At 42.1% G+C, this 25,321-nt stretch overlaps 1 protein-coding gene across 1 annotated transcript in view; it reads left to right on the forward strand.

The window, feature by feature from the left end:
• Positions 1-25,321, forward strand: part of POLR3A (RNA polymerase III subunit A) — a 56,359-nt gene that overhangs the window by 13,384 nt on the left and 17,654 nt on the right. Inside the window, exons 11-20 of the mRNA XM_031015427.3 lie at positions 2,376-2,516; positions 5,622-5,691; positions 6,170-6,297; positions 6,487-6,625; positions 8,418-8,582; positions 11,390-11,562; positions 13,975-14,086; positions 15,197-15,315; positions 16,177-16,314; positions 24,721-24,891. Coding sequence (XP_030871287.1) covers positions 2,376-2,516; positions 5,622-5,691; positions 6,170-6,297; positions 6,487-6,625; positions 8,418-8,582; positions 11,390-11,562; positions 13,975-14,086; positions 15,197-15,315; positions 16,177-16,314; positions 24,721-24,891 — 1,356 coding nt within the window. The remainder of the gene's footprint in view (positions 1-2,375; positions 2,517-5,621; positions 5,692-6,169; positions 6,298-6,486; positions 6,626-8,417; positions 8,583-11,389; positions 11,563-13,974; positions 14,087-15,196; positions 15,316-16,176; positions 16,315-24,720; positions 24,892-25,321) is intronic.

Below are 25,321 nucleotides of genomic sequence, written 5' to 3' on the forward strand. Positions count from 1 at the left end.
GGTGATTTACTTTTGCAACAGCAGCAGTTCCTTTTTCTGGAGATTTAAAATGGAAATGAAATACAGCTTTAATTTGTTCAATATTCATAGATTCTCCTATCTGTAAAGCTGTTAATCCATGAGCCTTTGCAAACAGTGTTTAAGCAGCCTCTTATGGTAATATTTTTTTCTAGATTCATTTTGGGGTAGTCTGAACACATTATATCGGTCATTTACGTAACAGTAGAAATAACTAAGAAGTAGTTTGTGATTATGGGATTATGATTGTGAGAATGTAGAGGGTTAACTAAAGCCTTCTCTTTCTGGAATGTTTTGCTTGGCTTTGGAACATTACAAAATATAATTAGGTTTTTTTGACTGGCAATGGCACACACCTATAGCCCCAGCTACTCAGGAGGCCGAGGCAGAAGGATCATGTGGGCCTGGGAGTTCAAGGCTACAGTGTGCTATATCATGCCTATAAATAGCCACTGCACTCCAGCCTGGACAACGTAATGAGACCCTGTCTCTAAAAAAAGAAGTAGAGATTTTTTTTGTTTGAAAATTTTGAGGCCAGGTGTGATGGCTCATGTGTGTAATCCCAGCACTCTGGGAGGCCAAGGTGGATCACTTGAGGTCAGGAGTTCGAGACCAGCCTGGACAACATGATGAAACCCCATCTTTACTAAAATACAAAAAATTAGCTGGGTGTGGTGGCACGTGCCTGTAATCCCAGCTACTTGGGAGGCTAAGGCAGAATTGCTTGAACCCAGGAGGCAGAGGTTGCAGTGAGCCGAGATTGCGCCACTGCACTCCAGCCTAGGCGACAGAATGAAGCTCCGTCTCAAAAAAAGAAAAAGAAAATTTTCAAATGTACACTAAAGTAGAAAGAATGGTCTAATGAACTTACATATTCCCATCCTCTATATGCAATAATTTTCAAGGTTTAGCCACACTTGTTTTATCTTTCCCATTTTTCTTCGATGAACCCATATCTGTGTCATTTTTCAATATGTATCCAGTTTACATTTGTGAGAAAAACTTACATAACCACAGTGCTGTAATCATACCTAACAAAATTAATAGTCATCTCTTGGCATTCCCAGGTCCATACCTAGTTCATATTCAGATTTCCCCATTTGTCTCAAAATTGTCTTTTTGTGGTTTGTTTGAGTCAAGATGCAAGCAATGAATTCATTCTAATTAATTCATTTGTCATCATTGCCTGTGTTATTTTATTGGGCTACAAAATGGAACCCCACTTTTTGAATCTATCATTCCTTTCACATTTATTACCTACAATTCCTATAATGGAAAATACCCACTTGTTAATTAGGTCTGTTTGCTTGCCCAGAGGTGCAGCTCATAAAGCAAAGGCTGTGTAAATGGTTGTCTTTGTCCTTTATTGTGATTTTGGGAAGTAAGAACTTAGTGCTGTCCTGTGTTCGTGTGCTTAGAAAAAAAAATTTTTTTTTTTAAAAGAAAGGGCCAGGTGCGGTGGCTCAAGCCTGTAATCCCAGCACTTTGGGAGGCCAAGGTGGGCGGATCATGAGGTCAGGAGTTCTAGACCAATGGTGAAACCTCATCTCTACTAAAATATAAAAATTAGCCTGGCGTGGCAGTAAATGCCTGTAATCCCAGCTACTCAGGAGGCTGAGGCAGGAGAATTGCTTGAACCCGGGAGACAGAGGTTGCAGTGAGCCGAGATCGCGCCATTGCACTCCAGCCAGGGCAATAGAGTGAGACTCTGTCTCAAAAAAAAAAAGGGGTTAGCACTCAGTAACTTCCAACTAGATTGATTGGGGTTTTTTGTTTGTTTTGACTTTGTTTTTTCAGTGTCATTATAAACACATGGGTTTTTATTTAGTTGGTTTATTTTAACCAACTTCTGCTGTTAATCTTTTTGATACTTGAAACCATGACATCCTTGGCCAGTGGGAGCCTTCACATTGGCGCCTTTGTTGAAATTCACTGCTTTGGTTCAATCTAATAAAGCTTCTCGAGTGAGTCTTTTTTTTTTTTCTTTTTTTGAGATGGAGTCTCGCTCTATCACCCAGGCTGGGGTGCAATGGCGCGATCTTGGCTCACTGCAACCTCCACCTCCTGGGTTCAAGCGATTCTCCTGCCTCAGCCTCCCAAGTAACTGGGATTATAGGCATGTGCTACCACGCCTGGCTAATTTTTGTATTTTTAGTAGAGATGGGGTTTCACCATGTTGGCCAGGCTGGGAATGAGTCCTAAATGATATATATCACTTGACAGAACATACTGGAAATCTACTTTCTTAAGCCAGTGCCCAGTTTTCCAGGAAGCCATTTTTAATGTTTCAAAACAGAGAAGCTTTTGGATAAATGCCTAAGTCCTCTTCCTGTTTTGTTTTGTTTTGTGTTCCACAGGCCAGGGTCAAGCCCCACCGGACCTTCAGATTTAATGAGTGTGTCTGTACACCCTATAATGCTGACTTTGATGGTGATGAAATGAACCTTCATCTTCCTCAAACAGAAGAAGCTAAAGCAGAGGCCCTTGTTCTGATGGGGGTATGTAGGGTGGCACAGCCCAGCTTTTGCATAACAGCTCCTTGAAAGGAGGCAAAGGGAAACTTACATGAAAACACCACCACAACTAACAATGCCAAAGAAGCCAGGCTCTTTCTGTTCTTAAACCGACCACTAACTGCCTATATATCTCTCTTTTTATTGGTTTCTTTTGAGCCTTTGAAGAATCTCTCTTGGAAATTATAGTATATACATGAGTTAGGGTCTGTAACAGATACGTTGAGTGGATTTTCTGGCCTATAAATGTGGGTTCTGGGAGAAAATGTATACATGAGGGCCAGTTATGACAAGGTAAGGAAAGAATATAGCAATATCAATGTTGGATGTCACAGGGGAAGAAGATGTCCTACCTAAGTAAATTTTCCAGTAGCTGAAGATTCTTTAAGCACTAGCACATTTTATTGAACATTCTGAATGGAAACCTTCCTAAACTATATTACATACTTCGTCTTCTTAAAGGATGCAGTATTATACATAATGATAAAAACTCTTACCACCACTTTATTTGACAGATGCGTAAGGAGTGCCCAGTAGATGCTGCAGGAGATCAGTGATAGTGAGGCACGTGCCTGCTCTTAAGGAGCTTACAGTTGGGCTTTAACTGTTGGCACAGGCTGGCGCGGTGGCTCAGGCCTGTAATCCCAGCACTATGGGAAGCCTAGGCAGGTGGTTCACTTGAGTTCAGGAGTTCAAGACCAGCCCGGACAACATGGCGAAACTCCATCTCTACGAAAACTACAAAAATTAGCCAGGTGTGGTGGCGCACGCCTGTAGTCCCAGCTACTCAGGAAGCTGAAGTGGGAGGATTGCTTGGTCCCAGGAGGTTGAGGCTGCAGTGAGCTGTGATTGCACCACTGCAGTTCAGCCTGGGCAACAGAGCAAGACCCTGTCTCAAAAGAAGAAAAAAAAAAACCTGTTGGCACTACATGTACTATTCACTCCTGACCCAGCAATAGCACAGTGGGACATGGCACCTGCTGTGTAGGATTCTCCCCTCCTGAACTTCATGATCCCCAACTACTGAGTATTTTAGAGCTTCAGGTTTTCTTTTTTCAGTATTCCAGCTTCCTATATTAGGAACTGGTAAGTCTTATAGTTGTAAGTGTCCCTACCTCCAAAAGCACTTATTACCATTTCTGATGTGATGCTTTTAACCTGTTTTGGTTTAGGCTTTTAGTATTGCATGCATCATTTTGGGGTTTTAAGTTGTCTGTATGTTTAGATTTTTTTTCTTTTTCTTTCTTTTTTTTTTTGTTTGTTTGTTTGTTTGAGACGGAGTTTTACTCTTGTTGCCCAGGCTGGAGTGCAGTGATGTGATCTCGGCCCACTGCAACCTCTACCTCCCAGGTTCAAGTGATTCTCCTGCATCAGCCTCCTGAGTAGCTGGGATTACAGGCATCTGCCACCACGCCCAGCTAATTTTGTACTCTTAGTAGAGACAGGGTTTCACCACATTCGTCAGGCTGGTCTTGAACTCCCGACCTCAGGTGATCCGCCCGACTCGGCCTCCCCAGATGCTGGGATTATAGGTGTGAGCCACTGCACCTGGCCTTAGATTTATTTTCTATAATGAGCATATATTATTTTTGTAACAAAAAGTAATGTTTAGAATGCTGCTAGAAATAATAGCTATCAGCTTGCAACCAACCATTTAGACTTTGCTGTCGACTCTGCCATTGAGGATCCATACTGTGGACATTGTGTTACAACTGCATATTTCATTGGTTACAAATGGCAATAATAAAACAAAGTCTCCAAGGATTTTGGGGTAGAAGAATCCTTAGTTACCATGTGGACAAGTTTCCTCAATTTCAAGTGAGAAAATACCTATCGTTCTGATTTAGCAAGGCTGTTCTCAGTGGAGTGCATAGGGCTCTAATTTGGATGTGGGCCCAAATTACCCAGGAGACCTTTTCAAAATACACTAATCTCAGCCCCTTGCACTCTGCTTCTACCCGTAGACTACCTGTATCCCACCTCAGAGAGAGTCTCTAGACCAGGAGTAAGAGCAGTCAGGTGGTGTGCAATAAAGAGGCACATCTGGCTAAATAGCTGTCTCCCACTCTGGTTGAAGGGTCCCTGCTTTGGATAGTGGCTCAGAAGTAGGTGGTAATGGGCCTTTGTCTGAGAGGACCCTGCTTTCTGGGTGAAAAGGCCCAGAAAACCCACAAATACACGTGCATTTTCATATCAAGATTAGAGCAAATGTACTCTTATACACACAGCCTTCTTTACATGAGTTAATTATGTTTTACTACCTAACACCCTTTTTTGCCCAACATAGGCCCTCATTAAATGTTTAATTAAATTCTGTTGTTGGATTGATTATTATTAGAACGTAATGTCTTAACCAAGGGACATTTAACAGTTCTGTCGTCATTGTGGACAAGTGTGGAATTGGTTGACTTCAGAGGTCACAACGCTCCTCATCATTCACAGAAATGAATTTTCTTTGGAGAAGCACCTATAGTAATAACAATAGGGCTGGGTGCAGTAGCTCATGCCTGTAATACCAGCACTTTGGGAGGCCGAGGTGGGAGGATCAGTTGAGCCCGAGTTCGAGACCAGTCTGGGCAACAAAGTAAGACCCCGTCTCCACAAAAAAAATGCAAAAACTTAGCTGGGCATGATGATGTGGGCCTGTAGTCCCAGCTACTTGGGAGGCTGAGCTGGGAGGATCACTTGAGCCCCACGAGGTTGAGGCTGCAGTAAGCCATATTTGCACCACTGCACTCTAACCTGGGCTATAAGCAAGACTCTGTCTCAAAAACAAACAGCAATAAAATCTTCTTACATGGGTAGAGTTTTTCATAGAATTCTGAAACAACTTCACTTGGTATTTCATTTTGGTGTTGGTAGGACCCTCCTAGGTCAATCTTGCTGGTATTTTTTTCTCTCCCCTTGACAGATAAAGGAACTGGGAGTTAATGACAAAGCTGGGATTCAGACCCCTGGCTTTCATTTCTCAGCCTCGTCCTTCTGCTACTCTGTATTTGTTCATAACTATTCAAAAACCTTGTGATTCAGGCTTTGGGCTGCATCATGCATCCTAGAACAGTTAACTGACTGCGCTTACTTTTCCTACAGACTAAAGCAAATCTTGTAACCCCGAGGAATGGGGAACCGCTGATTGCTGCTATTCAGGATTTTCTAACAGGTAGGTTGGTGAAGTTCACTTGAAAGGAGATTTCTGACTGGAACACAGTGTTCCTCGTTCATAGTGATTCATGTGATGACTTGAAAAGCTATTTAATAGCCTGTGTTTAATTTGGTTTTTTGTTTACTAAGTTTGATCATGAACCTTCCCGTGGGTTTTTTTTTCTTTTTTTTTTTTAATTGGTTGGTTATTCATTAATTCAGCAAGTCTTTAGTGAGCTCCTCTCATGGACTGGGCATTTTCTAAACCTAGTGTCTGGCTTAGAATCTGTCCCTTTTGCCTGGGGATACAGCAGTGAACAAAACAAAGTCACGTTCCTGTGGAGGTAGATCCTAGTTGGAGGAGAAAGTCAGTAAGCAGCTGTTTGTTTCAATTCACGCTGTTGGTCATGGTTCAAATTTATTTTAAAATTGAAACCTTGCAGTATTCTCACAATTTCATTCCTTTTCTTTGTTTTGTGTTGGTTCCTAATGCTTAGGTGCCTATCTCCTCACTCTCAAGGACACTTTCTTCGATCGAGCCAAGGCTTGCCAAATCATTGCTTCAATACTGGTTGGCAAGGATGAGAAAATTAAAGTTCGCCTCCCACCGCCTACAATCCTAAAGGTGTGTGTGGGAGTTGTGTGTTGGTGCACAGGTGTGTGTATGTGTCTGTGGGGGTAGACTGGTGAAATGAGTGGAACCGTGTTGGTGCTAGGCTTGAGTGCAGTCCCTGGGCCGCCTGGCTTTGTCTACTGAAGGGGGATTGAGACCAGGCTCAGCCCACTGACTCTCAGGCTTCCTCCCCTCCCTCAGCCTGTCACCCTGTGGACCGGAAAGCAGATCTTCAGTGTCATCCTCAGGCCTAGCAATGACAATCCAGTGAGGGCCAACCTGCGAACCAAGGGCAAGCAGTACTGTGGCAAAGGGGAAGATCTCTGTGCCAATGATTCCTGTGAGTGGACGGAACTGGGGTGGGGAGAAGGAGGAACGTGACAGAAAAGCAAGTGGCTGGTCATCAGCTTTGCTGGTACCTTCGCGAAGCAAGCAAATTCATTGTTTCTCTAAGCCTTAGGTGGAAAGTTTTTTCTTCAGGAAAATGTAGCTGGTATTTCTTCTCTCAGATGTAATTCCCCATTTCTCTTAAAAGTAGAGATCATGTAGACATGTGACGCAGTGGTTAGAATGTTCTCTCCAAATGTGTTTTGTCTTAAGTGACTAGTTTTTCTCACTTAGTAGTTTGTCTTTATTTTGTCATCTTTTTGGCGGGTGGGGGGCAATAAACAAGGATTTTACTATTTAAGGCATTTAATTTTTTTTTTTTTTTGAGACTAAGTCTTGCTCTGTCACCCAGGCTGGAGTGCAGTGGTGCAGTCTCAGCTGACTGCAACTTCCACCTACTGGGTTCAAGCGATTCTCCTGCCTCAGCCTCCCGAGTAGCTTGGATTACAGGTGCCCACCACCACGCCTGGCTTATTTTTGTATTTTTAGTAGAGACGGGGTTTCACCGTGTTGGCCAAGCTGGTCTTGAACTCCTGACCTCAAGTGATCTGCCTTGCCCTCCCAAAGTGCTGGGATTATAGGCATGAGCCACTGCACCCAGCCTGGATTGATTTTTTTTTTTTTTTTTTAAAGACAAACAGGTTCTCCCTACGTTGCCCAGGCTGGTCTTGAACTCCTAGGCTCAAGCAATCGTCCCACCTCATCCTCCCAAAGTGCTGGGATTACAGGTGTGAGCCACCACACCCAGCCAGGGAAAGGATTTATATGCAAGTCATCTGAGTCTGTCTAAACCAGTTCAACCCGAAGTGCAGTCCACAGAGCCCTGCTGTTTAGCCAGCATCCATTGAGTTACTTTCTGATGTGAGCATGTTCGCTCACCCAGACCACTACCAAACAGTTCCCTAGCAGCCTAGTTTGAGTAGCACTGATTTAGAATGGGCTTTGCTAGTGAGACCTTGGGACTAAAGTGGATCTCCAGGACTCTGTACTGAAGAACTGAATTGCAGAGTTCTTCTGAAGGTCAGGATTTCTGCTGTCTTCTAATGAAGAGCAAATGTTTTGAAGGGCAGGATTTCTGCTGTCTTCTAATGAAGAGCAAATGTTTTGAAGGGCAGGATTTCTGCTGTCTTCTAATGAAGAGCAAATGTTTTGAAGGGCAGGATTTCTGCTGTCTTCTAATGAAGAGCAAATGTTTTGAAGGGCACTGATACTCCTCAGATTTATTTCTTTGGAAATATGCTCTCTGATCTTTAAAATACTTCAGCTTCTTGTTTTAGACTGTTTTGTTTCTTTTTGGATATGAATTTCATTTGGTTGTTGTATAGGCTGTACATGATGGTACCTTTGTTAATATTTAATATCTTATATGAGTAACAAATTATGTATAGTTTATAGAGCACTTCACTGTATGTTATTTCATCTGATGCTCAAAATATCCCATAACATAAAGATGACAAGTGCTTGATACTGTTACCCGCAGTTCACAGATGAGGAGAGTGAGGGTCAACTGGTATATTTCAGGGTTAGGACTACACACTAACTGGAGTTTCTATATTTTTCAAAAATTCCCAAGTTTTCCTTTAACCCCCCCTCCACCCACCCAAAAAAAAGCTTTGAGGAGAATTTCTGTTTGTTCTGCTTTAAGTGTCAGTATGGGAACATATTTTCTCAACTGTCTCAAATTCATTTTGGAATAAGGCAAAGTAATCAATAATTGTTGTCTAAATATATAATCATTCTTCCAGATGTTACAATCCAGAACAGTGAGTTGATGAGTGGCAGCATGGACAAAGGAACCCTAGGGTCAGGATCCAAGAACAATATTTTTTACATTTTGCTGCGAGACTGGGGGCAGAATGAAGCTGCAGATGCCATGTCACGGCTCGCCAGGCTGGCTCCTGTCTACCTGTGTGAGTATCTCAGCATCCTTCTTTTAGTTAAAGCTGCAATTGTTAGAGTCTTAAGGGTTTACATTATTTTGTTCTTTTACTGCCATTTCATCCCCACCACACATATACATACAGAAAAAGATACTCGTTCCAGGCTAAATCATGTGTGCTGTTATTAATTAAATTAACTCAGTACTGAATAGTTTCACAACAGATTTGAATTTGCTTTTCAGTTCTCTTCTCAAAACCAGCAGTAGCTCCCTACGGTCTTCTAGACAGGGTTAGATTATAAAACATCCTTGATGGGCTGCTTCCAAGGTCCCTGTGGAAGCACTAGAACTCTTGGGGCTGTCCATGATTCAGTTCTCCAAGATTACTCAATATTTGCCTACTATGCTTTCACTGTTCTATTTTTTTTGTTTGTTTGTTTGCTCTTGCTTTGAGTGGGCCATGAGTCAAGTGATGTTTGCATGCCCCCAACACTTTATTCCACTCTTATACTTGCCTGGGTATACAATTTTAGATTGAAAATTATTTCCCCTCAGAATTTTGAAGGTACTGCTCTACTTTCTTCTTGCTTTCAGAGTTGTTGTTAACGGGTATTGTCGTTCTTATTCCGCAGTTTTTGTATTTGATTTTTTTTTGTTTTTTGAAGATAGGGTCTTGCTCTGTCACCCAGGCTGTAGTGCAGTGGTGTGATCTTGGCTCACGCAGCCTCTTGAGCAGCTGGGACTACAGGCATGTGCCACCATGCCCAACTAAGTTTTGTAGAAATGAAGTCTCACCATGTTGCCCAGGCTGGTCTTGAACTCCTGGGCTCAAGTGATCCACCTGCCTCCACCTCCCAAAGTGCTAGGATTACAGGCATTAGCTACCATGCCTGGCCCTTGAATTGTTTTTTTCATTTTAGAAACTTTCAGAATCCTCTGTGTTCTCACTCTGAAAGTTCACAACAATATACCTTTGGTGTGGGTCTTTTTTCATTCACTGTGCTAAGCACTGAGTAATTTCATTTAATCTGCAGCTGTGTGTCCTTCCATTCTGGAAATTTTATGTTATTTCTTTAATAATTTTCTCTCTTTTACTTTCTCTGTTCTTTCTTTTTGGAACTTCAGTTAATTACATATTAGAACTCCTAGATTAATTATCTAATTATCTTCTTTTCCGTTTGCCATTTCTTTATTCTAGATTCACTTTATCTTCTAATACTTCTGTTGATTTTTAAAATTTTATCACTATCATGTATTTAATTTCCAATACTATTTTTCAATGTACTTATTCACAGGTAGTGTTTTTGTTTCTTTTTTTTTTTTTTTTTTTTGAGACGGAGTCTTGCTCAGTCGCCAGGCTGGAGTGCAGTGATGCAATCTCAGCTCGCTGCAACCTCCACCTCCCAGGCTCAAGTGATTCTCCTGCCACAGCCTCCCGAGTAGCTGGGACTACAGCTGCCTGCCACCATGTCCGGCTAATTTTTGTGTTTTTAGTAGAGACGGGGTTTCACCATGTTGGCCAGGATGGTCTCGAACTCCTGACCTCAAGTGATCTGCCCACCTCCGCCTCCCAAAGTGCTGGGATTACAGGCGTGAGCCACTATGCCCAACCTGTTTTGTTTTTAAAGCTTTCTTGTTTTGATCCCTGAATGTATCTTCTCTGATCACTCTGAGAGAATATTATTCATAGTTTTATTATATTTGCTTCCTGAATTTTCTGTATCCTTTTACTTCCTTTTTCCTGTGCATTTGTGTCTTTTGTCTTTCATGTTAAAATCTTTCCTCAAATATCTGGTGGTCCTTCAGGAGTAAGGACTGAAACACTGATTGGAAATGGAGCTGACTGGTTGATGGACCTCTCAGTTTTTTTGTATAAAAGGAATATACAGGCTTTCCCTCAGTGCTCTTGTTTACAGTTATTTCATCTGCCTGGTATTCCCAGACCCAGAGCCTCTCTGATTCCATTTCGCTGGGAGCAAACTCCCATCTCCTACAGGAATAAGGGCCTGGAGCCTTCCTTATACAGACTTTCCACTAGGTTTCCTTGTTTCCAGCACATTCATCATTTCCAGCATTTGCAGAACCTAATGATCTCATTTCTGAGCCTTTCCAGGCCCATTAGTCCTCTCATCTACAGATACTTGTAGGTCAGACCTTCCTATCCTGCTAAGCCAGAAGCCACTCATTCACTCTCTTTATTTCTACATACAGAATATTGTGGCTAGGATCAATGGTGGCACCTAGTTCCATCAAAGTTGGAGAATACTTTTTTGTGTGTGTGACACAGGGTCTTGCTCTGTTGCCCAGGCTGGAGCGCAGTGATGTGATTATGGCTCATTGCAACCTCCACCTCCCAAGTAGCTGGGACTACTGGCATGTGCCACCATGCCCGGCTAATTTTTTAAGGTTTTTGTAGAGACAAGGCTGATCACAAACATCTGGGATCAAGCGAGCCTCCTGCCTCAGCCTTCCAAAGTGCTGGGATTATAGGCATGAGCCACTGCACCCAGCCCTCAGGCCACCCTTTAGTGTTTAATGTCACTCTGCTTTAGGTAATAGTTGGAAACGGTATTGTGTTTCCCCACCAGATCGTAAGGTCTCTGAGAGAAGTCAGTTGAGTCTTAGTCATTTTGTGTAACTCCCTAATGACTGAGAAAGAAAGCCATTATTTAATTGAATTGTGATGAATTCTGTGAAGATATACACTTTTTTATACTTTAAACTATACATACATAGTTTATACATAGTACAAACTATATCTAGCAGGCATAAACTGTATTTAGTAGGTTTGCTGACTCTCATTTATGGCCCTTTCTTCCTGCTCTACCAACTCTACAGCTAACCGTGGTTTCTCAATTGGGATCGGTGATGTCACACCTGGCCAAGGACTGCTGAAGGCCAAGTATGAGTTGCTGAATGCCGGCTACAAGAAATGTGATGAGTACATCGAAGCCCTGAACACGGGCAAGCTGCAGCAGCAGCCTGGCTGCACTGCTGAGGAGACCCTGGAGGTGAGCCCGGCCCTTTGGTTCAGGGTCGCCACTTGCCGTGTACAGTGGCTACAGTGGTGCTCTCTGGGGTTGTGCTGAGCCATGAAGAGAGGTAGCAAAGGAGTGGGCAAGTCAAGGCATTGGCATCTGTCCTGTTGGGGCCCTGGGCTCACTGTGTATGTCCTTGTCTGTCCTGTTGGGGCCCTGGGCTCACTGTGTGTGTCCTTGTTTGTTTCCTGAGGGTAGGGCCTTTCATCAGATCCTCATGTCCCTCCTAGCTTTCACATCCAGGTGGTGAAAACATAGCCATCTGTTCATTCGGCCACACGGGGCTGCTCTTGTTCTGGTGGCACACTCAGGTCCCTTCTGTAACTGGTACTCGAGTGCTCTTGCCTTTTCTATTTTCAGCATCCTTCAAGTAGAAACTGACACCACAGCTCTTTGGTTTTGGGGGATTTGGTTTTTTTTGTTTTTGTTTTTGTTTGAGACGGAGTCTCGCTTTTCATAGTTTTATGAAGCACTCCAGCCAGGCTGGAGTGCAGTGGTACGATCTTGGCTCCCTGCAACGTCTGACTCCCTGGTTCGAGTGATTCTCCTGCCTCACCCTCCCAAGTAGCTGGGATTACAGGCACATGCCACCATGACCAGCTAATTTTTGTATTTTTAGTAGAGACAGGGTTTCACCATGTTGGCCAGCATGGTCTCGATCTCCTGACCTCGTGATCTGCCCGCCTCGGTCTCCCAAAGTACTGGGATTACAGGTGTAAGCCACTACGCCCAGCCAGTTTTTTTGATGTTTTGTTTTAAGATGGAGTCTCACTTTGTCGCCCAGGCTGGAGTGCAGTGGTGCAATCTCATCTCACTGCAACCTCTACCTCCTGGGTGCAAGCAATTATCCCTGCCTCAACATCCTGAGTAGCTGGGATTACAGGCGCCCACAACCATGCCCAGCTAATTTTTTTTTTGCATTTTTAGTAGAGGCGGGGTTTTGCCATGTTGGCCAGCCTGGTCTCGAACTCCTGACCTCAGGTGATCCACCCACCTCGGCCTCCCAAAGTGCTGGAATTACAGGCATGAGCCACCGTGCCCAGCCTCACCACAGCTCTTTGAATGTATGGTCTTTGAAAGAGACTTGGATGCAGAAGAGGGAGAATTCATGTCTAATAGTCACATCCCCAGCCTGCTGCCCCTCATTTGAAACTATTTTAGCTAAGATCTCAACCAGCATGGGTCAGAATCAGAATCACCATCAGCCTGTGAGAACCTGAAACTCCCTCAGCAGTCTAAGTGCACCAGGCTTTCACCTGGCCGTCTTCTGCCTCACCGATAAACCCGTGGCACTGAGGTTTGACTCACCTGAGTGTGGAAGAAAGGCTCTTTAAGCATTGGGAAGTTTTCTAATGAAATACATTTTCTAAAGCAGGGAGAAACCAGAATTTTGTGAGGTATTTACCATTAGCTCATTCTTAATCTTACTTTCACTGAGTCTTAAAGAGAGAGAAAAGGATATCCCTCACCGGTACCTCCTAGAAAATTACTTGAGACCTCGGCAGCAGCAATTTTTCATGGAACCAGACTTGTAACTGATTCAGCATCCTAGTTTGTAAGTTGAGGAGTAACTGTGGATGAGCTCATGAGCCGGAATATTCTTGTGAAGTCACCTCATCACATGCCTAGCTTGCAGACATTCAGATGTGTGCTTGGCAAGAAAAAGTAGAAAGACAAATTTACAAATAGTACAGGCAATTCTCTTTTACATACCACATATTATCTTATATATTTGTATGGGGTGCATGTGTGTGTCCACACAGCTATTTATATACAGATATTTTGTTGTGTAGGGTAGTATACACAAAGCCATACATTCTACCTTATGGGCCATTTAAAGGATTCTTCAAGTTTTTATTACTGTCAATTTTAGGCCAGGCTTGGTGGCTTATGCCTATAATCAAGGCAGGAAGATCCCTTGAGGCCAGGAGTTCAAGTCCAACCTGGGCAATATAGCAAGACCCCATCTCTACAAAAAAAATTTTAAAAATTAGCCAGGCCTGGTAGGGACATATACCTGTAGTCCTAGCTACTCAGGGGTCTGGGGCAGGAGGATCACTTGAGCCCGGGAGTTTGAGGCTGCGGTGAGCTGTGATTATGCCATTGTACACCAACCTCAGCCAACAGAGTGAGATCCTGTCTCCAACAAAAACAAAAAAAAAGATAAACTGTTTGCCTTATACACCAATTTTAGAACCTTGTAGAAGATGTACATGTTCATATAGCCAGGGCATTTTGCTCTTCTAAGGTTCTGAAACATTTATTGATCGGAAATCGGGCATCTTGCCTCAGTATTTACAAATTTCTTTAAATGTTAGATTGAACATTTGTAATCCACAGAGACAATGAGGACAACCCACCAAGGATCTCCTTTTCTCCCACTAGGCACTGATCCTGAAGGAGCTGTCTGTGATCCGTGACCACGCTGGCAGTGCCTGCCTCCGGGAGCTGGACAAGAGCAACAGCCCCCTCACCATGGCTCTGTGCGGCTCCAAAGGTGTGCATGCCCCTCTCTCACCTGCTGGCAGTGTGTTCTCCGTACAGGCTGTTTGGCTCCAGAAAATGTGATAGTCACAGCTCCAAACAGACATTTCATTTATTTAAGGGATCTTTTTAAATCAGAGAGAGAGACTTAATTATTTGCATTTTGGGAAGTTTAACTGCTTTGAAGGAACTTGTTGGTAATGTGTGTGGATTCTGAGTTTGAGGGTGCTTTGAGCAAACGTGGTCTTTAAAAAAGAATGAGGCCAGATGCAGTGGCTCGTGCCTGTAATCCCAGCACTTTGGGAGGCCGAGGCCGAGGCCGAGGCTGTTTGATTGCTTGAGCCCAGGAGTTCGAGATCAGCCTGGGCAATATGCCAAAACCCCATCTCTACAAAAAATACAAAAAAAAAAAAAAATTAGCTGGGCATGGTAGCTTGTGCCTGTCGTCCCAGCTAATCAGGAGGCTGAGGTGGGAGGATTACTTGAACCCAGCAGGTCAGGCAGGTTGAAGAAGAAGAAAGCCAGGGATTTTTTAATGTACTTAATGATGTGGCATAATTCTTCTATTTTGTAGATACCGAGGCCCTCAAAGCATTTGGTTTTATGATAATGCATTCAAATTCAAAACCTCTGTGCTTCTATTTCTGTACACTTTTTTTTTTGACAGGATAAAGTCCAGTCTCTTTAACTTTGCTGCCTTTTACCCCATTGCTCTCCTGCTTCCTACCCTCAGGACATAGCCCACACTTTTCCATTTCTCTGTCTTTGCTTCCTACTTTCCCACCACTTTGGAATTCCTCCCCCTCTCCCTTTATGTCCAAATCATAACGTCCTCCAGGAGTCCAACCTGGACTTGCTGAAGCCTCCTTGAAGACTCACCTGTCACTTCCCCAGCCTTTCCTCCAACCCACACATGCTCCTGGCTCCTCTCGCCCTCGTTCCGCCTTTCTTGGGTTCCTGACAGCTCCTTGTTGTCTTGACTGTATTTCTGTCTTCTACTGTTCCAGGACCATGACCTCATTGAGCATAAGGGCCTATTCCTGTTTTACCCTTCCGATCTGCATGCACTTCAATTAGTGTTATTTTGGTAAATGAATGTTACATTTCTGGTCCATGTCCCCAGGTTCCTTCATTAACATATCACAGATGATTGCCTGTGTGGGACAGCAGGCCATCAGTGGCTCTCGAGTGCCAGACGGCTTTGAAAACAGGTCCTTGCCTCATTTTGAAAAACACTCAAAGGTAAGCAGTAGCAGATCAGGTAGAACTGTGAAGATCTCTTAATCTACTCTTTCTCCAAGGAACACAGACCTATTCAGATCAAAGACCGTTGGCCAATTTCATGTGGAGTTTTATATATGTATTTTTTGCCATTTTATTAAGATACACTTCAGGCCGGGCACAGTGTCTCATGCCTGAAATCCTAGCACTTTGGGAGGCCAAGGCAAGAGGATTGCTTGAGGCCAGGAGTTCGTCTGGCCAACATAGCGAGACCCCATCTCTACAGATAAATAAACTTTAAATACATATATACTTCGTATGTAATTATTACAATTATACTTCATATGTAATTTACCCATGTAAGGCATACAGTTCAGTGACTGTTAATATATTCACAGAGCTGTGCAGCCATCACTACAATCTACTTTTAGAACATTTTCAGTGCCCAGAATGAAACCCTGTAGACATTGACAATGCATGGTTATGTTTTGGAGATGGGCAGGTCTGGCCCACAGGAAGGATATCTTGAAGGTGTCATTTCCCAGGGAATGGGCAGGCAGCCTCCATCCACAGGGTGTCCTCTGAGGTCCTTGACTGCTTGCCTATTTTAAGGCGAGCATCCAGATCTTAGGTTTCCCTCTCTTGGGCCACTTGCCTGCCACTGGCACCAGCACCAGCCCTGGCTGGGCCCTCATTCTCTTTGTCCCTGGTATAAAGTATTTCTCCATAAGGAAAGGGCAAAGAAAGCCTGCCATTTCGTGAGAATATACTGGCCAGGTATTTATAGTCTCAAGGTGGGGCATTTTCTGATTTGAGTGGATTTCAGAATCGTGGGCCTTGAACTTTTTTTGTTTGATTTTTCTTTTTTCTACCTCTCTTTAGCTCCCAGCTGCCAAAGGCTTTGTGGCTAATAGCTTTTATTCCGGTTTAACACCAACTGAGTTTTTCTTCCACACAATGGCCGGCCGGGAAGGTCTAGTCGACACGGCTGTAAAGACAGCTGAAACGGGATACATGCAGGTAACCTGAAGAAATGTAGGCCATTAGCAACAGAGCAGGACAGAGCTCTGTGGGTTTTGACTATTGAGTGCACGTTTTGCACATGAGCTGTAATTTATCTAGTCTTGGGTTAAATTTAAAAGGAAAAAATGTAGAAAGGTAGATGCCCTGGAAATGAACAACCAAAAAAAATGTAGTATGTTCCGAATCATCCTATGATGATCAAGACCAGGCCAGAGCCTCGCATAGCAAAGCGCTGTTAGAGGAGAACATGGCTGGAAGTACATTGTGGGATATGTCATTCAACCTCACTGAGCCTCGCGTTACTAACACGTGACAATGAGGGTTATTGCGAGGCCTCTGCCTCTCTCTTTGCAACTATTTATGTAACTCATTATTAATATCATTCTAATTAACTCTAATGACCTATTCCAGTGTTTGCTGCGGGGCTTGGATGCTTAGAAGGAAAGCATTTCCTCAGAGAGTGTATAGCTCTGAGATAATAGACTCTGGGGCACAGGGCTAAACTAGAGGCTTCTCAGCGTTTGTGCTTCTCAAACTTTACCACAAAAGTACCCTAATGGCTGAGGAGTGAAAAATACGTCTTCTTGTGTTCTTCCATAAGACCACAGGCAAAAGACGTCTTTTCAATCCCTGTACTCGCCACTCAATAATTTAACTGTATTTTTTAAATTTTATTATTATTATACTTTTAAGTTTAGGGTACATGTGCACAACGTGCAGGTTTGTTACATATGTATACATGTGCCATGTTGGTGTGCTGTACCCATTAACTCATTTAGCATTAGGTATATCTCCTAATGCTATCCCTCCCCGCTCCCCCTACCCCACAACAGTCCCCGGTGTGTGATGTTCCCCTTCCTGTGTCCATGTGTTATCATTGTTCAGTTTCCACCTATGAGTGAGAACATGCAGCATTTGGTTTTTTGTCCTTGGGATAGTTTGCTGAGAATGATGGTTTCCAGTGTCATCCATGTCCCTACAAAGGACGTGAACTCATCATTTTTTATGGCTGCATAGTATTCCATGGTGTATATGTGCCACATTTTCTTAATCCAGTCTATCATTGTTGGACACTTAGGTTGGTTCCAAGTCTTTGCTATTGTAAATAGTGCCGCTATAAACATACATGTGCATGTGTCTTTATAGCAGCATGATTTATATTCCTTTGGGTATAAACCCAGTAATGGGATTGCTGCGTCAAATGGTATTTCTAGTTCTAGATCCCTGAGGAATCGCCACACTGACTTCCACGATGGTTGAACTAGTTTACAGTCCCACCAACAGTGTAAAAGTGTTCCTATTTCTTCACATCCTCTCCAGCTCCTGTTGTTTCCTGACTTTTTAATGATCGCCATTCTAACTGGTGTGAGATGGTATCTCATTGTAGTTTTGATTTCCGTTTCTCTGATGGCCAGTGATGATGAGCATTGTTTCATGTGTCTTTTGGCTGCATAAATGTCTTCTTTTGAGAAGTGTCTGTTCATATCCTTCACCCACTTTTTGATGGGGTTTGTTTTTTTCTTGTAAATTTGTTTGAGTTCATTGTAGCTTCTGATGTTAGCCCTTTGTCAGATGAGTAGGTTGCGAAAATTTTCTCCCATTCTGTAGGTTGCCTGTTCACTCTGATGGTAGTTTCTTTTGCTGTGCAGAAGCTCTTTAGTTTAATTAGATCCCATTTGTCAATTTTGGCTTTTGTTGCCATTGCTTTTGGTGTTTTGGACATGAAGTCCTTGCCCATGCCTATGTCCTGAATGGTATTGCCTAGGTTTTCTTCTAGGGTTTTTATGGTTTTAGGTCTAACATTTAAGTCTTTAATCCATCTTGAATTAATTTTTGTATAAGGTGTAAGGAAGGGATCCAGTTTCAGCTTTCTACATATGGCTAGCCAGTTTTCCCAGCACCATTTATTAAATAGGGAATCCTTTCCCCATTGCTTGTTTTTCTCAGGTTTGTCAAAGATCAGATAGTTGTAGATATGCGGCATTATTTCTGAGGGCTCTGTTCTGTTCCATTGATCTATATCTCTGTTTTGGTACCAGTACCATGCTGTTTTGGTTACTGTAGCCTTGTAGTATAGTTTGAAGTCAGGTAGTGTGATGCCTCCAGCTTTGTTCTTTTGGCTTAGGATTGACTTGGCAATGCGGGCTCTTTTTTGGTTCCATATGAACTTTAAAGTAGTTTTTTCCAATTCTGTGAAGAAAGACATTGGTAGCTTGATGGGGATGGCATTGAATCTATAAATTACCTTGGGCAGTATGGCCATTTTCACGATATTGATTCTTCCTACCCATGAGCATGGAATGTTCTCCATTTGTTTGTATCCTCTTTTATTTCATTGAGCAGTGGTTTTTAGTTCTCCTTGAGGAGGTCCTTCACATCCCTTGTAAGTTGGATTCCTAGGTATTTTATTCTCTTTGAAGCAATTGTGAATGGGAGTTCACTCATGATTTGGCTCTCTGTCTGTTATTGGTGTATAAGAATGCTTGTGATTTTTGCACATTGATTTTGTATCCTGAGACTTTGCTGAAGTTGCTTATCAGCTTGAGGAGATTTGGGGCTGAAACGATTGGGTTTTCTAGATGTACAATCATGTCATCTGCAAACAGGGACAATTTGACTTCCTCTTTTCCTAATTGAATGCCCTTTATTTCCTTCTCCTGCTTGATTGCCCTGGCCAGAACTTCCAACACTATGTTGAATAGGAGTGGTAAGAGAGGGCATCCCTGTCTTGTGCCCGTTTTCAAAGGGAATGCTTCCAGTTTTTGCCCATTCAATATGATATTGGCTGTGGGTTTGTCATAGATAGCTCTTATTATTTTGAGATACGTCCCATCAATACCTAATTTATTGAGAGTTTTTAGCATGAAGTGTTGTTGAATTTTGTCAAAGGCCTTTTCTGCATCTATTGTGATAATCATGTGGTTTTTGTCTTTGGTTCTGTTTATATGCTGGATTACATTTATTGATTTGTGTATGTGGAACCAGCCTTGCATCCCAGGGATGAAGCCGACTTGATCATGGTGGATAAGCTTTTTGATGTGCTGCTGGATTCGGTTTGCCAGTATTTTATTGAGGATTTTTGCATCGATGTTCATCAACAATATTGGTCTAAAATTCTCTTTTTGGTTGTGTCTCTGCCAGGCTTTGGTATCAGGATGATGCTGGCCTCATAAAATGAGTTAGGGAGGATTCCCTCTTTTTCTATTGATTGGAATAATTTCAGAAGGAATGGTACCAGCTCCTCTTTTTACCTCTGATAGAATTCGGCGGTGAATCCATCTGGTCCTGGACTTTTTTTGGTTGGTAAGCTATTAATTATTGCCTCAATTTCAGAGCCTGTTGTTGGTCTATTCAGAGATTCAACTTCTTCCTGGTTTAGTCTTGGGAGGATGTATGTGTCGAGGAATTTATCCATTTCTTCTAGATTTTCTAGTTTATTTGCATAGAGGTGTTTATAGTATTCTCTGATGGTAGTTTGTATTTCTGTGGGATCGTTGGTGATATCCCCTTTATCATTTTTTATTGCGTCTATTTGATTTTTCTCTCTTTTCTTCTTTATTAGTCTTGCTAGCGGTCTGTCAATTTTGTTGATCTTTTCAAAAAACCAGCTCCTGGATTCATTAATTTTTTGAAGGGTTTTTTGTGTCTCTAGTTCCTTCAGTTCTGCTCTGATCTTAGTTATTTCTTCCCTTCTGCTAGCTTTTCAATGTGTTTGCTCTTGCTTTTCTAGTTCTTTTAATTGTGATGTTAGGGTGTCAATTTTAGATCTTTCCTGCTTTCTCTTGTGGGCATTTAGTGCTATAAATTTCCCTCTACACACTGCTTTGAATGTGTCCCAGAGATTCTGGTATGTTGTGTCTTTGTTCTCGTTGGTTTCAAAGAACATCTTTATTTCTGCCTTCATTTCATTATTTACCCAGTAGTCATTCAGGAGCAGGTTGTTCAGTTTCCATGTAGTTGAGCGGTTTTGAGTGAGTTTCTTAATCCTGCGTTCTAGTTTGATTGCACTGTGGTCTGAGAGACAGTTTGTTATAATTTCTGTTCTTTTACATTTGCTAAGGAGTGCTTTACTTCCAACTATGTGGTCAGTTTTGGAATAGGTGTGGTGTGGTGCTGAAAAGAATGCATATTCTGTTGATTTGGGGTGGAGAATTCTGTAGATGTCTATTAGGTCTGCTTGGTGCAGAGCTGAGTTCAATTCCTGGATATCCTTGTTAACTTTCTGTCTCGTTGATCTGTCTAATGTTGACAGTGGGGTGTTAAAGTCTCCCATTATTATTGTGTGGGAGTCTAAGTCTCTTTGTAGGTCACTAAGGACTTGCTTTATGAATCTGGGTGCTCCTGTATTGGGTGCATATATATTTAGGATAGTTAGCTCTTCTTGTTGAATTGATCCCTTTACCATTATGTAATGGCCTTCTTTGTCTCTTTTGATCTTTGTTGGTTTAAAGTCTGTTTTATCAGAGACTAGGATTGCAACCCCTGCCTTTTTTTGTTTTCCATTTGCTTAGTAGATCTTCCTCCATCCCTTTATTTTGAGCCTATGTGTGTCTCTGCATGTGAGATGGGTTTCCTGAATACAGCACACTGATGGGTCTTGACTCTTTATCCAATTTGCCAGTCTGTGTCTTTTAATTGGAGCATTTAGCCCATTTACATTTAAAGTTAATATTTTATGTGTGAATTTGATCCTGTCATTATGATGTTAGCTGGTTATTTTGCTCGTTAGTTGATGCAGTTTCTTCCTAGCCTTGATGGTCTTTACAATTTGGCATGTTTTTGCAGTGGCTGGTACCTGTTGTTCCTTTCCATGTTTAGTGCTTCCTTCAGGAGCTCTTTTAGGGCAGGCCTGGTGGTGACAAAATCTCTCAGCATTTGCTTGTCTGTAAAGTATTTTATTTCTGCTTCACTTATGAAGCTTAGTTTGGCTGGATATGAAATTCTGCTTTGAAAATTCTTTTCTTTAAGAATGTTGAAAATACCTAGGAATCCAATTTACAAGGGATGTGAAGGACCTCCTCAAGGAGAATTACAAACCACTGCTCAAGGAAATAAAAGAGGATACAAACAAATGGAAGAACATTCCATGCTCATGGGTAGGAAGAATCAATATCGTGAAAATGGCCATACTGCCCAAGGTAATTTACAGATTCAATGCCATCCCCATCAAGCTACCAATGACTTTCTTCACAGAATTGGAAAAAACTACTTTAAAGTTCATATGGAACCAAAAAAGAGCCCGCATTGCCAAGTCAATCCTAAGCCAAAAGAACAAAGCTGGAGGCATCACACTACCTGACTTCAAACTATACTACAAGGCTACAGTAACCAAAACAGCATGGTACTGGTACCAAAACAGAGATATAGATCAATGGAACAGAACAGAGCCCTCAGAAATAACGCCATATACCTACAACTATCTGATCTTTGACAAACCTGAGAAAAACAAGCAATGGGGAAAGGATTCCCTATTTAATAAATGGTGCTGGGAAAACTGGCTAGCCATGTGTAGAAAGCTGAAACTGGATGCCTTCCTTACACCTTATACAAAAATCAATTCAAAATGGATTAAAGATTTAAATGTTAGACCTAAAACCATAAAAACCCTAGAAGAAAACCTAGGCATTACCATTCAGGACATAGGCATGGGCAAGGACTTCATGTCCAAAACACCAAAGGCAATGGCAACAAAAGACAAAATTGACAAATGGGATCTAATTAAACTAAAGAGCTTCTGCACAGCAAAAGAAACTACCATCAGAGTGAACAGGCAACCTACAAAATGGGAGAAAATTTTCGCAACCTACTCATCTGACAAAGGGCTAATATCCAGAATCTACAATGAGCTCAAACAAATTTACAAGAAAAAAACAAACAACCCCATCAAAAAGTGGGCGAAGGACATGAACAGACACTTCTCAAAAGAAGACATTTATGCAGCCAAAAAACACATGAAAAAATGCTCATCATCACTGGCCATCAGAGAAATGCAAATCAAAACCACTATGAGATATCATCTCACACCAGTTAGAATGGCAATCATTAAAAAGTCAGGAAACAACAGGTGCTGGAGAGGATGTGGAGAAATAGGAACACTTTGACACTGTTGGTGGGACTGTAAACTAGTTCAACCATTGTGGAAGTCAGTGTGGCGATTCCTCAGGGATCTAGAACTAGAAATACCATTTGACCCAGCCATCCCATTACTGGGTATATACCCAAATGACTATAAATCATGCTGCTATAAAGACACATGCACACGTATGTTTATTGCGGCATTATTCACAATAGCAAAGACTTGGAACCAACCCAAATGTCCAATGATGATAGACTGGATTAAGAAAATGTGGCACATATACACCATGGAATACTATGCAGCCATAAAAAATGATGAGTTCATGTCCTTTGTAGGGACATGGATGAAATTGGAAATCATCATTCTCAGTAAACTATCGCAAGAACAAAAAAACCAAACACTGCATATTCTCACTCATAGGTGGGAATTGAACAATGAGATCACATGGACACAGGAAGGGGAATATCACACTCTGGGGACTGTTGTGGGGTGGGGGGAGGGGGGAGGGATAGCATTGGGAGATATACCTAATGCTAGACGAGGAGCTAGTGGGTGCAGCGCACCAGCATGGCACATGTATACATATGTAACAAACCTGCACAATGTGGACATGTACCCTAAAACTTAAAGTATAAAAAAATATATATATATATTAAATAAAAAAAAAAAAAAGAATGTTGAATATTGGTCCTCACTCTCTTCTGGCTTGTAGAGTTTCTGCCGAGAGATCTGCTGTTAGTCTGATGGGCTTCCCTTTGTGGGTAACCCGACCTTTCTCTCTGGCTGCCCTTAACATTTTTTCCTTCATTTCAACTTTGGTGAATCTGACAATTATGTGTCTTGGAGTTGCTCTTCTCGAGGAGTATCTTTGTGGTGTTCTCTGTATTTCCTGAATTTGAATGTTGGCCTGCCTTGCTAGATTGGGGAAGTTCTTCTGGATAATATCCTGCAGAGTGTTTTCCAACTTGGTTCCATTCTCCCCATCACTTTCAGGTACACCAATCAGACGTAGATTTGGTCTTTTCACATAGTCCCATATTTCTTCGAGGCTTTGTTCGTTTCTTTTTATTCTTTTTTCTCTAAACTTCTCTTCTGGCTTCATTTCATTCATTACGTCTTCCATCGCTGATACCCTTTCTTCCAGTTGATCGCATTGGCTACTGAGGCTTCTGCTTTTTTTTTTTTTTTTTTTTAAGTAATGTTTTTAACTACTTAAAACACCAGATAAAGTCAACACTACAAGTTGCTGGGCCATGAACTTGCTGTGGCTTTGTGTCTTCTCTCTCCTTACTATGGAAGCATGGCCCTTTGCAAGCTGGAAAACCAGGGTAGATAAACCAGAGATGTGAATGAGTGGGCCAGAACAAACACTGTGATTAGTGTGACAGTGGACACCTATTTCCAAGTCAGTAGACGCCTATTTCCATCATCTCTCCTGTAGCTCGTGTATCATTGTCTGATACCTTTAATCGTCTTTTGTGTGTGTGTCATCCGTGGAATACAATTAATCATCTTTCAATGGGAAATTGCCCTTCAGTGTGGGAGCATGCTGCTTTTGTCAGAAACCCAATAGACTGTGAAATACTTTTACCACTCTTGTCATAATGTGTGTTTTGACTTAATTTTTTTGTCTTTACTTTTTGAATTAGAGAGTATGACTTTGCCAGAGCAGTGTGTTAATGTAAACCAAATTAGTTCTGGCATAAGGGATTTTTTGTTTTGAAGTTGCCTAGAGGAAGATTTCCTTCTCTTTAATTCACTGAGCCACCATAGCATTGCTGGCTGGAGTGTTCAGCTGGTGGACGGTTCTCCCTAAGCAGATTTGAGAAGTCATTGCTGCCTGCTGGTTCAGACACAATACTGTCCCTGTTCTCTCTTCTTCCCCCTCTGTCCCAGAAGAGGGCCTGCACCTGATCCTCTGTAATTCATATTGAAGTCTGCAGGGGTCCTGGCTTAAGTTCTGTTTAGAAATGCAAAGCTATTGCATTAATTTATACCTTAGGGAGAAAGAGAAGGAAGGTAAAACAGCCTAGGAAAACAGCATTTGCAGAGTCCTTTGTGGGTGATGCGGTTTAAATTGCATGTGTTCTAAAATACACTAAAATGTTGGAGGTTGGAGCATATTCCAAATCCCACTGCACAGGCTAGTAAGGCATTCTTGCTCTTGTTCTTGGGGTGAGAGGACTCTTTTTAAAGGGTTTCTAATAAAGTATTTTTATGTGATTAAAGTGCTTGTAACCTTGAGACTCTTGAGTTGCAAATCTTATCCTCTCCCCATGTGACTAGTCTTCTCAAAGCAGCTGAGCTTTTTCCTCCTTTTCCTTTAGCGAAGGCTTGTCAAATCTCTGGAAGATCTTTGCTCCCAGTATGATCTGACAGTCCGAAGCTCTACTGGCGATATCATCCAGTTCATTTATGGAGGAGATGGCTTAGATCCTGCAGCTATGGAGGGAAAAGATGAACCTTTGGAGTTTAAAAGGGTTCTGGACAACATCAAAGTAAGATTTAGCATTATATCTGGGGTTAGAGTGTTTTTAAGGATGTTTCTTTAGGATGGAAGTACTGTTTGGACTATCACTTGCAGTTAATAAATACTTCAGTATTTATAATCCCAAGCTCTGGATTAGTATCTTTTTTCTTTGTGTTACTCTGTATAATTTTCCGATATTAAAAGGGAAGGGCCAGGCACAATGGCTTATGCCTGTGATCACAGCACTTTGGGAGGCCAAGGCAGGAGGATCACTTGAGGCCAGGAGTTTAAGACTAGCCTGGGCAGCAAAGTGAGACCCCATCTCTATTAAAAAAAGAAAAAAGTTTTTTTTTTTTTTTAATTTCCAATATTTGAAGGAAAAAGGCCAGGTGCAGTGGCTTACACCTAGAATCCTAGCAATTTGGGAGGCCAAGGCAGGAGAATCACTTGAGGCAAGA

This window comes from Gorilla gorilla, chromosome 8, assembly GCF_029281585.2.
Source record: "Gorilla gorilla gorilla isolate KB3781 chromosome 8, NHGRI_mGorGor1-v2.1_pri, whole genome shotgun sequence".
Lineage (NCBI taxonomy): Eukaryota > Metazoa > Chordata > Mammalia > Primates > Hominidae > Gorilla > Gorilla gorilla.